Raw genomic sequence first — 14,351 nt, 5'->3', positions numbered from 1 at the left:
ACTTTGAGTTTTTTGGCTACCAAGATAAAAAAGGAAACTTGCACTCATGACCCTGAAATCAAGAGCCACATGCTCAATGGACTGAGCCCCTTATAGACAGGGTTTTGAATGTAAACATTTGTAAAAGTTTTCCTTAATAAAAGCTCAAGGTTTAACACTGAATTGCTGTTCCAAATCCCAGGCATTTTTCTGGGGACCTACTTTACTGTAGTTCCTATGTATATATATATATATTTTTTTTCTGATACAATTTATTATAGGGGTGGAGTTTGAAAAGGCTAAAGGTTTTGACAGCTTACCCTACAACCATAGACCCACTGTTTAGTATAAGTTCGTTTGGAGCAGAGAAGTTGAGGGCAAACTTTAGCTAGTCTTGCTTGAGTCAGCTATTTTACATTTAATTCTATGGTGATTATAGCTCTTCCATGTTGTTGGTTAAAAAGAATTCTCCTTGCATTAAAAACCGGGTGATCCAGGCTTGGATGTTCTCTCATGAGAACTTAAGGCCCTGACTTGTTGGGATCCCTGGTTCGAAGGCCATCTTGCCTCCATGGAACAGTGAGCTATAGCAGCCTGCGACTGGGCCACAACAGTTCTTCACCAACAACTATTAGCTCAAATACCTATACAAGCCCTTGGTTGGGCCCAAGTTCTAGATCCTAGAGTTCTGTGCCATCAGGTATGGGAGGGATAACTTTGGTCCAAAAGATTTAAGGGCAAGGTATTATAAAATAGTTGCCATTCTCTGAAAAATATATTTACTGAGTACCTACTGTGTGCGGGGCACTGGGCTGGGTACTGGAGGTACTGTGTTAGCACTGAAGTAGGGCTCATCGTCTAGTATGATTTCTCACTGAGTTCACAATCTAGACAAAGTCACAAGGAACCATTCCAGTGATACCGTCAGGACCTCTAGGAACCAAATAAGCCCAAAGTAGCTGAGTTCATTCACCTGTTAGATGAGGGTGGTGAGTATGGGCCATTTAAATATTGAGGGACATCTGCCAAGTGCTATAATTTAACATTAACATACGAGTTAGCTTAGTTGATGCAATTTTCCCCCTTGATCCATTGTTAGTGAACAAGATCAGGTGGTCTTGGTTTTTTTTTTAATTAGGAAATTTTTCAGACACACAGAAAAGTACAATAGTAGTCCAACAAATAGCTTTATAATCATCACTTTGATTTCATAGTTGTTAATAATTTGTCATATTTGCTTCAGCTCTTTTTTTCCTTTTTGGTGTGCATTATAGAATAAATTACAGATACCATGATATTTAACCTCCAGGCACTTTTGAATGTAGCTCTGATAGATTCCTCCCTTGTAGACAGCCTCCAGGATGCCCCCCAGTGTTCCCTGCTTCCTGGTGTTCATCCTCTTGTGTAATCTCCTAACCCTGAGTGTGAACTGGATTTATTGATTTGTTTCCAACAAATAGAATATGGCAAAAGCAATGGGATATCCTTTCCAAAACGAGGTTATAAAAAGACTTCTGAAAGATAACTGCCACCCTGGATAATTTCTTGATTATATCCTGTGAGACACTCTGAGCCAGGGGCACCCAGCTGAGGCTGCCTGGATTCTTGACCCACAGAAACTGTGAGGTAAATAAGTGTTTGTTGTTTTAAGCTGCTAAGTTTTGGGGTAAACGGTTTTTCGGCAATCAATAAGTACACCTACATAGCTCCAATCCTATTAACCCGAATAGGATACTCTTTCAGCTGCTGCTGAGTTGTGAAGAGTGAAGCCAGGTTGTCAGCAGAGGAGAGTGCTTATCCTGCAATGGTAGGTGGCAGGCATTGGATCTCAGTTGCCTCAAGTTATTTAAATGAAAGGTTTTTACATCTTTTAGAAGTAGAATCTTATCTTTCTCTCAAGATGCTATCATTATTGCCCATTCTGATTCTTAAAGGATTATTTTCATCTTGGCACTGAAGAAATCTGTATCAATGCCAAAGTAATAGAGCTTGCCACACGGGAGGTTTCTGTCTCTGGATTTAGTGATCTTTGAGAAAGCAGTCTCTCTAGGGAGAGAGCTATGTGGCACATTTAAACCCATTTAATGGCCAGGATATGTGGGCAAAAGCATTCAGTAAAGGAGTAATAACATCTCCTCTAAAGTAGGATAAAGACTCAGTCCTGCACTGAGCATCACACAGAATTTTGATGTGATGTTTAGCATAGTCATGGGTATATCATTTAAGGATGTATAGAGGGCAGCCCTGGTGGCTCAGCGGTTTAGCGCCACCTTTGGCCCAGGGCCTGATCCTGGAGACCCAGGATGGAGTCCCACGTCAGGCTCCCTGCATGGAGCCTGCTTCTCCCTCTGCCTGTGTCTCTGCCTCTCTCTCTCTCTCTCTCTCTCTCTCTCTCTCTGTGTGTGTGTGTGTCTCATGAATAAATAAATAGAATCTTTAAAAAAAATTTTAAAAATTTAAAAAAGGATGTACAGGATTCCCATTTTAAAAACTAATTAATTAATTAATTTATAAAGGGAGGGGTAGAGAGGCAGAGGGAAAGGGAGAGAGAGAACCTCAAGTAGGCTCCACGCCCAGCGTGGGGGTCGATCTCATGGCCCTGAGATCATGACCTCAGCTGAAATCAACTGATGGAGCCACCCAAGTGCCCCCAGATTCCGATTTTTAAAGGTAAAGCCTGTAGCAATTTGATTTCACCCCCAGGGATCTGTGCCTAGTGCGTGAATCTGAGTAAGATTCATCACTCTGAGTGGGCCCTAAACAGTTCTGGAGGTTAAAGATCTTTACCAGTTTTTGGTGCTTGGTCTGATGTTCAAAAATGGTTGAGGAGCCTGGATTCCAACTGAGGTGAAACCTGAGATCCGTAAAATGAACAAAAGTTCTTCAGGATTGTGGAGTTTGCTTGCATGGCCCTGATGGCCAAACACAAAACCATGAGAATCTATTACTAGTCAACTTTCTTATAAGTAAAAGTTCCTTATAAAAGGATTTGAACTTAATTTTTTAAAGATTTTATTTATTTATTCATGAGAGACACACAGAGAGAGGCAGAGAGACAGGCAGAGGGATAAGTAGGCTCCCTGCGGGGAGCCCAATGTGGGACTCCATCCTGGGACCAGGATCACGCCCCAAACTGAAGGTAGACGCTCAACTGCTGAGCCACCCAGGAGTCCCTGAACTTAAATTTTGATGTGGCATTGAGTTTTGCCTGATGTGTTGTTTCATTGACCAAACCAGACTTGTGGGAGCTACCAGATAGTCTTTATGGGATAAAGAGATGGAACAACTGGTTCCTTTGCCCTGATACAGGGCAGCCAAGACTGAAATGAAATTAAGGGGAAAGACTCTCCCGGGATGTAGTTTGAGTTGAGTGATTTATATTCTTTACCCTCAGAAGGTATACTTGGGAAGGGGCGACTGGGGAACCCATGTGACTTTTATACCCCTCAGATTTTCAGTCCAGTGTGTAGCAGAACTGAGAAGCAACAATATTGCAGCAACTTCAAGAAGAGAGAAATAAGGCCAATCATTGGTGAGTCGGTAACATTACATCACCGTTAGGGATATTAGCTGTAGTTCTGACTTCCAGGAGCTGCTGTTTAATGATAATAAACTATGATGTGAGTCTGAGCTGGCATTTGCCTCCTCCTGAGGAATACTTTTTTTTTTTTTTTTCTGAATTTCCCACGTGGGAAGTTTTTTTCCCCTACAACCATGTGCAAATCCTCTATCCCAGTTTTCTAAAGTTAGAGTTTATGCTCATGGAGGCTTTGGGTGGGTAGAGGTCAGAAGGTGCTCAGACACATTAAGAGGGCTGAAGTATAGAAGAGCAAGTGCAGGGATGCCTGGGTGGCTCAGTGGTTGAGCATCTGCCTTTGGCTGGGGTCGTGGCCCCGGGGTCCTGGGATCGAGTCCCACATTGAGCTCCCCACAGGGACTCTGCTTCTCCCTCTGCCTGTGTCTCTGCCCCTCTCTCTGTGTCTCTTATGAATAAATAAATAAAATCTTAAAAAAAAAAAAAAGAGCAAGTGCGACTCATTCCTTGTAGTGGGGAAGGGATGTACTTGTGTCTCGTCTTAGGGAATCCGAAGAGGTGGGGCATCAGCAAAGAGGAAGAGGTGAGATGATTGGCTGGTCAGTGGGGACAGGGTCAAGATAGTTCATACAAGCTGAGAAAAACTCTTTTCGTGTGTTCTTTTAGGGAATCTTACAGAAAATTGCAGGAGTATCTGGTTGCTTCCCAGAGTTAAATCTGAGGAGGGATTAAATTCCGGTGTCTCTTCTGGTCTATCTCCCGATGGTTAATAACCTCACAAATAGGATAGTAACCCCTTTCTTCTGCATAATTGAAAGAATCACATACGTGGCAATTTTAGGATATGCTGGGAATGTGAACAAGAGCTCTTTAAAGGAAGTGGCCCAACAAAGAGAGTCTGATCAGGAGTGTAAGAGAACAGAAAGTAGATTTTATTTTCCCTTGCAGCTTTGCTCTCTTGGTAATTGATATGCAGAAAAAGAGCTTAACGTGTATTCTTTGAAGTTGGCTGGTAAGAGTCTGTGACCTATGCTATCCTTGGGGAAAGTATTAAAAATCTTTGTTTCTCAATTTTCCTCAAATTACCAGTTAATTAAAGGCGAGGGAAGGACAACTAGAAATACGAGCGATGTCCTCATGGACTTCACTGGAATTATCTGCTTATAGGTCATATCAGTGCTCAAGTATAAGGAAGCCCATAGTTGAAATACACAATTACCCTTTATTTCTTAGACTAAGAAAAAATGAGAGCTTGAACATTTTTTGACTGTTTTCTTTAATTTCTCTCTTGAACTTATATTTTCTAGCAAAGCCCTTTCTCTTCTGCCACTTATAGGAAATTTAACTAAATGGCAGGAGAATTGATAGTGACCACTGCAAAATGGGAACAAAATTAGTAAGGGAGGGAATAGATGTGAGTCAGAAGTTCATTTCTGTAGCTATTTCCAAAGCCCTCCAGTAAACTTTCTACCCACGATGCCATCGTGATATATATGCAAAGTGGTCAGCTTTTGCTTTAGAAGTATGTTAGTGGAGATTTACTTTCCCAGGAACGGATAAATATGGCCATAAATTCTTTGTGTGATCCCAGCGGAAAGAACTGGGATCAATGGCAGAAATTCTAAGGTGTTCTATTTTGTCTCAATGTAAGGAACTAACTGTAGAATAGTCTGTCCTGCCCAAGAAGTGATAGAGACGTCCTTAGCAGGGTTGGCGCTGGGGAATTTGTAGTAGGAAAGTGGGAGAAGGGATGGAGAAGGGATGTCTACAGTGGGAGAGATGTTGGACTGGTTCTGTCCACAGTCACTACTTGTTCTCATTACTGGTGATGAGTAGAAGATTATTTCTAATGTTAAAAATAACATTAGTTTGCAAAGTACTAGTTTGCAAAGTACTTTTACATTATTATACCTTCTAGTTGGCAAAGTACTTTTACATTATTATATCTGCTAATCGTCACAGTAGCTCTCCATTTTAAGAAAGGACAGAGACTAAACATAATTAAGGGTAATATCACCTAATTGACAGTTTCTACTGTGATAAGTACCAGATGGACAGAAAAGTAAAACTGAGAGTTATTTGCCCTCAAAGACCTGCTTGAGGAGATAGGACATACACACAAATCAGACTATGAGATAGCACGTGTGAAATACTTGATGGTGAGCTAGGTTGGTGGTTCTTAAATGGTGGTCCCTGAACTAGCAACACTAGATTATCTGGGATCTGCTAGAAATGCAAATTTAAAAAAAAATTTTTTTTAGAAGTAGGTTCCATGTCCAGCATGGAACCCAATGCAGGGCTTGAACTCACAAGCCTGAAATTAAGGGCAGGCTGGGTGGCTCAGTGGCTTAGCGCCACCTTTGGCCCAGGATGTGATCCTGGAGACCCAGGATCGAGTCTCACGTTGAGTTCCCTGCCTGGAGCCTGCTTCTCCCTCTGCCTGTGTCTCTGCCTCTCTCTCTCTGTGTCTCTCATGTCTCTCATGAATAAATAAATAAATTCTTAAAAAAAAAAAAAAAAAACCCTGAAATTAAGACCTGAGTTGAGATCAAGGTTTGGAAGCTTAACTGACTGAGCCACCCAGGTGCCCCATAGAAGTGCATTCTTGTGTCCTGCTCCATACCTCCTGAATCAGAAATTCCTGGTGGGGGGGTGGGGATATCAATCAGTGTTTTTCAAAAGGCCTCCAGGTGATTATGATGCATGCTCAATTTTAAGACCACGGATCTAGTCCAGATGAATACTCCTCAAACTCTGGCATGTTAAGAGTCACCTGGAACAGTGCTATTTGTTTTCTTAAAATTTTTTCAAGTTTTTATTTAAATTCTAGTTAGTTAACATATATATATATGTATGTTTACTATATATATGTTTACTATATATGTTTACTATATATATATATATTAAAATTACATCTGGAACAGTGCTATTTGAAATATGGCCCAAGAACTTCAGGCTCTCCAGGTGATTTTTATTGACCTGAAAGCTTATTAAAACATTTTCTAGTCCCACTCCCAGGCATTCTGATTCAGTAGATGGAACCTGAGAATTTGTTTAGCTGTTGGGCTCAGACTCTTTGAGCAGCTCTGCTCTAAGCAGTTGTGCCTCAGGGGTTTAGCAGAGGAATGGGCAGTGAGAGATACTCATGTGCTGGGACGGTGAGGGTGGTCTTCACTGAGTAGAGGAGGGAGAACCTGATCTGAGGGAAGGCTTAGGTTGGATAGGAGGAGGTTATCTGAGGCCAGGGAGGATGGGGTGAGCACCCAGCATGTTTGACTGAAGTAGAACATTCATGCTAGCTAGACCTTGGCTTGTCCTGCCTGGGACTGGGGGGCAAGTTAGCAGCTCCCCGCAAGGAGGAGGCTGAGAGCCAGGCAGCAGGCAAACAGCCTAGGACCAGGAGTACTCTCTTAGTTGGCGCTGTTATATAGTCCCACCCTTTAAGTGGGACTTTTAAGACCCATTATTGCTCTATTTTCTCCTCTTCCCTTCATTCCCCTACCCACCACGCCTGGCTTGCTTCAACTATACAGCTTGTTCTCTCAGTTTGGCCTGAATCTTCAGGCTTGGATTCTGACCATTCTTCTCAGACTCCATGTTGATTTAGTTCTTTCTGGACAACCGTGTTCCTTTGCTCTCCATATTCACCCTTCTCCGTCATCATCCACCCATCATCACCTCAGTCAGTCCTTAATGGGGGTGAGGAACCTAACGAACATAGTCAGTCTTCTTTCATATACTTTCATCTTTGTTGTGTCCTGGTGTCTCCTGGTCAGCCCTGTGTTGCTGTTCATGACAGGAGAAGTGGAAGATAGGGTGGCAAGAGCTAGATCAGGCTTGAAGGTCAGGATAAGTGGCCTTGGATTAATGGGGTTGCTTAGGATTTTGACCAGTGATCTTGTAAAATCCAATCACAGCTCAAGAGCAAATATGCTTTAGGGTTCTGGAACATTTTTGTTATTCTTTACTTAGCAACCTCCACTCAATTTGTGACATCCTTGGGTGCCCCAGTGGTTAATGCATCTGTGTCATGGCTTTTGCCATGGAGAAGAGCTGCCCAAACCACCCAAGAGAGGTAGGATCAGATTTTAGAAATGTCTAGGACCAGCTAGCATTCCCTAGCCCTCAGTGGAGCCAACGCCTGTTGCCCCTGCTGTGGGCCCTTCTTCTTCATGGCTTCTCCTCTCTGGCTGGCTGCTCACCGTCCTTGCATTTCCTTACTGGTCTCTGCTCCCTAGTGGCCACTTGAAGATCCGGGCATGGAGTTCTGTGAAATCACCCTGGGCACCTGAAGTCACCCTGCCTTCATTGGCTGGATATACTCCACACTCTCTTGCGATGCAGGTTCACCCTCACAATCAGAAGGGCTCTGCACACTAATGGAGGTGTTCTAGGTGCTTGGAAAGTGACCTCTGGTGGAGCATCCCTCAGGGAGTCTGGTATCCCTCACCTCCCAGGGATTCTGATATTTTCAACCTTCATTTGCCCTCACCAGTGGTTCTGGTCCACACTCCCAACCTGGAAGCTGGCAGGGGGTCACAGGTGCTCAGGTATCTCTTAGCCACCTGAGTCCCTCCCTATAGAAAGTAGTGGGGATAGTTTACCTACTGAAAGTGAAGCTTGAGTTACCTTGTCCCCCAAGCCTGTTCCTTCAGTGCCCTTCAGAAGTGCCTTTAGTGTTTTGTTTTTGCAATGTCTGACTGCAAGATCTGGAACCAATTGGTGAAAGCTGGGAGTGCTCCAGTCTTGAGACCTTAGCTTGGCCTCTTTGTCTCTAAGTAGAGTCAAATCTAAATTCAATTTCCCTCTTAAAATTACTTCCTGCCAATGTCCAAAAGGCCAAGGCTAGAACAATTTGAGCAAGAAAATATATACTAATAGTACTGGATTATAAGCCATGGAATAAAAGAAGTATTGATGGATACATACTTACATAAATAAATAATTGAATACATTAGTAAATAGGGGATGTAGGGAATAGTAGAATTCCAATCAATACATGTAGAAGGAATGAGAAAAATAGAAAATCCTGACGAGGCAAACATCATAGTAGTAACTATTTCAGATAACATCCACCCGTGGATGCTGAAATCAGTGGGGCAGAGTTTGCTGAGAAATATGATATATATAGAGTTTCAATATATCTCTCCAAGTTTATTAATTGCAAAGGAAAAATAGTACCATTACAGTGAAGAAATCTGTGGGCACCACCTTTACCACATAGTCAAGGTTAACATCACAACTAAGAAGACACATGGAAATTATGGATCCTCTGATAGGTTGCCCTGAGAAGGTATATTAGTCAGGTTTCTTCAGAGAAACAGATCAATAGGACGTAGGTAAATATATACATTGGTATGTATATGTTTAATATAAAAGTTTAGTATAAGGAATTGGCTCTTGTATTATGGAGGCTGACATGTTGCAAGATCTACAGGGTGAGTGGACACTGGAGACCCAGGAGAGCTGGGTCAGCAGGCTCAACACCTAGAAAGAGCCATGTTTCATGTTTGAGTCCAAAGGCAAGAAGAAGTCCATGTCCCCATTTGAAGGCAATTAAGCAGAAGGAATCCTCCCTTACTCTGGAGAGAGTCAGCCCTTTTTTTTTTTTCAAAGATTATATTTATTTATTTGAGAGAGAGTGAGGAAGAGCGAGAGAGCACAGCAGAGGGAGGAGAAGAAGGAGAGGGCGAAGGAGACTCCACGCTGAGCAGGTGGTGGAGGTGGGGCCATCTCACGACCTTGGGACCATGACCTGAGCTGAAGGCAGATGCTTAACCAACCACCCAGGTGCCTCCCCCCACCGTTTAAAAAAATTAAGGCCTTCAACTAATTGGATGAGGCCCACTCATATTAGAGAGAGTAATCTGCTGTAGTCAGTCTGACACTTAAGTGTTTTTTTTTTTTTTTTCTTAAGTGTTAACCTAATTCAGAACACCCTCACAGGGGCACCTGGGTGGCTCAGGGGTTGGGCGTCTGCCTTCGGCTCAGGGCGTGATCCCAGGGTCCTGGGATCAAGTCCTGCATCAGGCTCCCTGCAGCGAGCCTGCTTTTCCCTCTGCCTCTCTCTCTGCCTCTCTTTCTCTCTCTCTCTCTCTGTCTCTGTCTCTCATGAATAAATAAATAACATTTAAAAAACAAACATAAAAACCCACCCTCACAAAAACCTAGAATAAACTGACCAAAAAACTTAGCACTCTGTGGCCTAATTACATTGACATATAAAATTAACCATCACAGAAGGTTACATTATGACTTCCGTGGTATTCTTGCCAAAAATGCATGACCTAATCTAATCATACAAAAACTTAGGCAAACTCAAATTGATGAGCATTGTACAAAAGAACTGACCAGTACTCTTTAAAAGTGTTGGGGTTATGAAGGACATGGAGAGACTAGGAATTTTCAGATTGGAGGAGACTGAGGGTACATGACACCCACATGCAGTGTGGGATCCTAGATGGAATCCTGGATCGGATCCTGGGACACGAAAGGGCAGTAGTTGAAAAACTAATACAGTCTGAATGGAGTCTATAGTGCAGTTAACAGTACTGTATTAATATTAATTTCTTAGTTTTGATACAGGTACTATGATTGTATAAGATACTGATATTAGCAGAAGCTGTTTGAGGGGTATAGAGGAGCTCCTTTTTTTTGCAACTTTTCTGTTAGTCTAAAATCATTTCAAAATAAAATTTTTGTAAAGGCTTCCTGCCATTTGGTACTTGAGGACTGTTCAATAACAGAGTATATTTTGATATTCTTTACATTTATGACTGTTGTGTGTGTGTATACACTTGTAATTTTGTATCTACCGTTCATCATTTTCCACGAATTCCGTCCTGGTTTTTTTGGAAGCACCTTTAAAAAGCCCTAGGCTTTTTTTCTTTCTTTTTTCCTATATTCAGAATTCCTTCCTCTCTAAAGCATTGTTTTTGGTAAAGGATCACAGCTCAACCCTCCTGCTGTTCCAGGGGGTGTTAATCTCTGGGATGATGATCCATGTGGCATATTACACAGAGCAGAGAGCCTAAGGCCAGAGGTTAGAAGACCTGGGAGCCAGCCTTCTTAGTCTGGTTCTATTACTAACTAACTCTGTGAATTTTTAGTGTTAATGTTCTCATGCCAAATAGGAAATTTGGGCTGAATACTGCATGTATTAGTTGATGTATGGATTCAAATGATTATATTTTTTATTAAATTTTTTCTTTTCTTTTTTTTATCAAAGTCCCATGTGCTCTTATTTTTAGGTTCCTAAGGTTGGTTTTTTTTAAATTATTTTATTTTTTTATTTTTATCCCTTTGTATTTTTTCCTCTTGTCTCCAAAGTCTTTGGGTTCTACAACAGCTGTCAATTTATACACTTCACTCTGGCATTTCCCTTAGACAATCTCTTTCTCTCTTTTTTAAATCAAAGAGATCAACATTTTTTTTTTTTCTTTCAAGCAGGAAGCTACTACAGCTGTCCTGTCTTTTTAAAAAATATTTATTTATTCTTGAGAGAGAGCGAGAAGCAGAGACACAGGCAGAGGGAGAAGCAGGCTCCATGCAGGGAGCCCAATGTGGGACTCGATCCCAGGACTGCAGGATTATGCTCTGAGCCAAAGGCAGACACTCAACCGCTGAGCCTACCCATGCATCCCCAGCTGTCCTGTCTTGTTTTTCTTCTCTCTGAAACTGTGTGGGCCTTCTCACAGTAGTCCCTAAAACTGTCTCATGGCTTCTGCATTGTGGGCTTCCTTATGTTTGGGCCTTGACTGGGCCAAGCCCTGGCATAGTCCTATAGGGATCACTGGCTCACCCCTCCTGCCCTTGTAGGATGGCACAAGAGCTCTGGGTCAGGGTCGCTCAGCCAACCTGCATCACTAATGCCAGCCACTCCATGAGGCCAAGGCATGGAGCCAGCAGGGTGCATTAAGAAATAACTGACACTTTTTTTTTTTTTTAAAGATTTTGTTTGTTTACTTTAGATCGAGAGTGAGAAAGTAAAGAGTGGTAGGGAGGAGCAGAAGGGGAGGCAGAGGGAGAGAGAGAGATTTTTTTTTTAAGATTTTATTTATTAGAGAACGAATGTGCACAAGTGAGGGAAGGGACAGAGGGAGAAGCAGACTCCCCACTGAGCAGGGAGCCCAATACAGGGCCTCCAGGATCTTGACCTGAGCTGAGGGCAGATGCTTAACTGACTGAGGCATCCCACGGAAACAACTGACACTCTTGAGAACAAATGATTTATCCAGGTTCGCTCTGTTATTTTTGTCTAGTGTTTTCCTGTGTATTCCCAGTATATGGATGGAGGGCTTAGATCCCAGGGTAAGGCTCAAATAATGGAGAGATTGGTTGACAGTGGGAAACACCTTAGGGGCCTCTGGTATGGACATCTAACTTGCTTGTCCTCACCAAGTAGACAATTTGGTTAGGGCATATTTAGGGCATTTCTTGGTCCCAGTAGAATATAGAGTAGAAATGAATTTTTTAAAGATGATCTCCAGCTACATTTGTTGTTGTTTTTTTGGGGGTTGTTTTTATAAAATTGAGATATAAGTAACATAAAGCATTATGTAAGTTTAAGGTGTACAGAGTATTGATTTGATACATTTCCATATGTTCATATTGTGCTGTGTTGGTCTGTTAATTTGCATTCCCAACTCAAGCCATTTCTCCTTCTAGCTTGTTTATACACAGTCATCAGATACTTAATTTTGTCAGCCTGCCACTCAAGAGCAGTGAAATGGGTAGATATTTGTAGCATACAGCATTTAGAAGCATGCTTGGTATGTAGTAAATATTTCATTAGAATTTGTTTAATAAAAATAGGAAATTATTCTTACTTTCAAAGACCGTATCATTAATTGGAAAGATAAAATGCACAAACAACCAAAAGAAAAACAAAACAAAACAAAATAAAAACAAAAACATACCCAACCAGCACATAGTTCAGTATGGATGAAATGCCACCCAAGAGGCTGGGTGAGAAGAGCCTCTGCTGTGTGCTCTCAAGTCACCTCACTTATTCGTCTAAACTACCAGCAATTCCTCCCATTTTATGGTTCAAAAAATTGAGGTTAGTAGGCATAAAAGGCCTTACAGTCCTACAAGGTCATATGTTAATAGCAAGGTTTGAACTCAGGACTGTCTGAACTGAAGACTCTTGTTACCACCAGATAGAATAGACAGAGAAAGCTTTGGAAGGAGGCTTGTGCTGGACCGGGAAGGATGGATAGAATTTACCAGATGGAGAGAAGTGGGGAGCACATACAGACTGTGGAGGGCAGGGAAAGGGGTAGGTACAGCATAAGAAAAGATGGGACCTTGGGAAGCATGAAGTGTGCTGGGAAGGGGGGGGTACCCCCCAGACTTGCCAGAGTAAGGAAGGAGCATCAGATAAAGCCAGAACATGGGTTGGAGGCAGAGCATAATGAGCCTTGAATTCCGAGTTTGGACTTTATTTCATAACCCATATCATAGCCCATTGATGGTAGTTGTGAAGGGGAGTGACATGGTGAAGAGTACTTTAGTGATTTAAGTCAGGTGGGATAGGAATGTGCTGCAGAAACAAAGGGGCTGCTATCATGAAAGCGAAGGCTTGAGGTACCAACATATGGTTTAAGTACTTCATGTGCATTATGCCATTCATCCTGATGATAGCCCTAAGAAATGAGCACTGTTAATGTCATCCCCATTTTCCGGATGGGCAAACTGAGGCTCTGGGAGGGTAAGTACTGAGTAGACTCCCACAGGGATTACTGATGTTGCTGGGATCTGAATACGGTGGATCCAGTTCCTCCTGAGCTGCCTCTGTATGCTACAGCGCCTGACACTAGCTCGGGAGACAAGTTGGGGCAATTTTAATAGGTCAGATGTCCAGTAGTTCGGTAGTGATGGAAAAGGAGAGATGGGAGCAGAAGTGCAACACATCGTTGTATGCGAGCCCAATCCCTAGGCCTGTAATTTCATAGTTTCTGTGTAGCGCTTCCTTCAGAAGCTGGTGCTCAGTGTGAGACCATTGCCAAGACCATGGTGCAACATGGAAAACCTTGCCACCTAGCTTAGGCTTCTTGAATTTTTCCAAGGAAATGTATTAATTTAATAAAGTAGGTGCCTGAGGCTGGTGTGCTTGGTGTGGGGTACCTTTGAGATGGTTTAAGCAAATTTTCAGGTGTTCTTAAGCATCTCAAGTTTTAGTTACCAGAGTTTGAGACGAGGAGGTGCCTCCAGAGGTCTGTGGGTGATCACATCTCCCTTCACCCCATGAACCTCCCCCCTCACCTGCTTTTCTTGATATGTTCCCAGTTACTTCTCTGTTTTGCTGCTGTATGGGTTGATATACCACAGAATTGTCTGTTTTACTTTTGTTTCTAATATATATATTTTTATTTATTTATTTTTTTTTTAAGAAAAAGAGGGTGCATGCATTTTGTCTCTGCAAAGCTTTTGACACACAGTTAAATGGACCTGTAATTTGTGCTTTATGTGATGGTGGCCATGTGGGGCAGTGCAGGCCAGCCCAATAACCTCTCTGCTCTGTCTGCTGCAGGTGATAAGAAGTACATCATGGGGCCCAAGCTTTCTACTCTTGATGCCACTGTCTTCGGACACTTGGCACAGGCAATGTGGACCTTACCTGGGACAAGACCTGAGCGGCTGATCAAAGGCAAGTCCTACAAACCTCTTCGGGTTTTGGGAGTTGCTGTGGGATGAAGGGGTGTGTAGGGGTAACACAATGAAGTATTCTAGGCCAATGCCTGTGAACTTGACTAAGTTTCATGGTGACACCAGGCTGTGGTGTCTAGGGCCAGGGTCAGTTTACTGTGCTCATGATATTTAGGGGTTGAGGAGA

The 14,351-nt window shown here is 42.5% G+C and overlaps 1 protein-coding gene across 5 annotated transcripts in view; it reads left to right on the top strand.

The window, feature by feature from the left end:
• FAXC (failed axon connections homolog, metaxin like GST domain containing) overlaps positions 1 to 14,351 on the top strand; it is a 78,226-nt gene that overhangs the window by 47,747 nt on the left and 16,128 nt on the right. For all 5 annotated transcript variants that reach the window (XR_003135662.3, XM_025444520.3, XM_025444521.3 and 2 more), the window contains one exon: positions 14,049 to 14,165. Coding sequence is in view for 4 of the 5 variants with exons in the window: in XM_025444520.3 (XP_025300305.1) it covers positions 14,049 to 14,165 (117 nt within the window). In the remaining variant the exon portion in view is untranslated. The remainder of the gene's footprint in view (positions 1 to 14,048; positions 14,166 to 14,351) is intronic.

Source organism: Canis lupus, chromosome 12, assembly GCF_003254725.2.
Source record: "Canis lupus dingo isolate Sandy chromosome 12, ASM325472v2, whole genome shotgun sequence".
NCBI classification, from domain to species: Eukaryota; Metazoa; Chordata; class Mammalia; order Carnivora; family Canidae; genus Canis; species Canis lupus.
The sequence above is the reverse complement of the archived record's forward strand: the minus strand, read 5'-3'. Positions and strand labels throughout refer to the sequence as shown.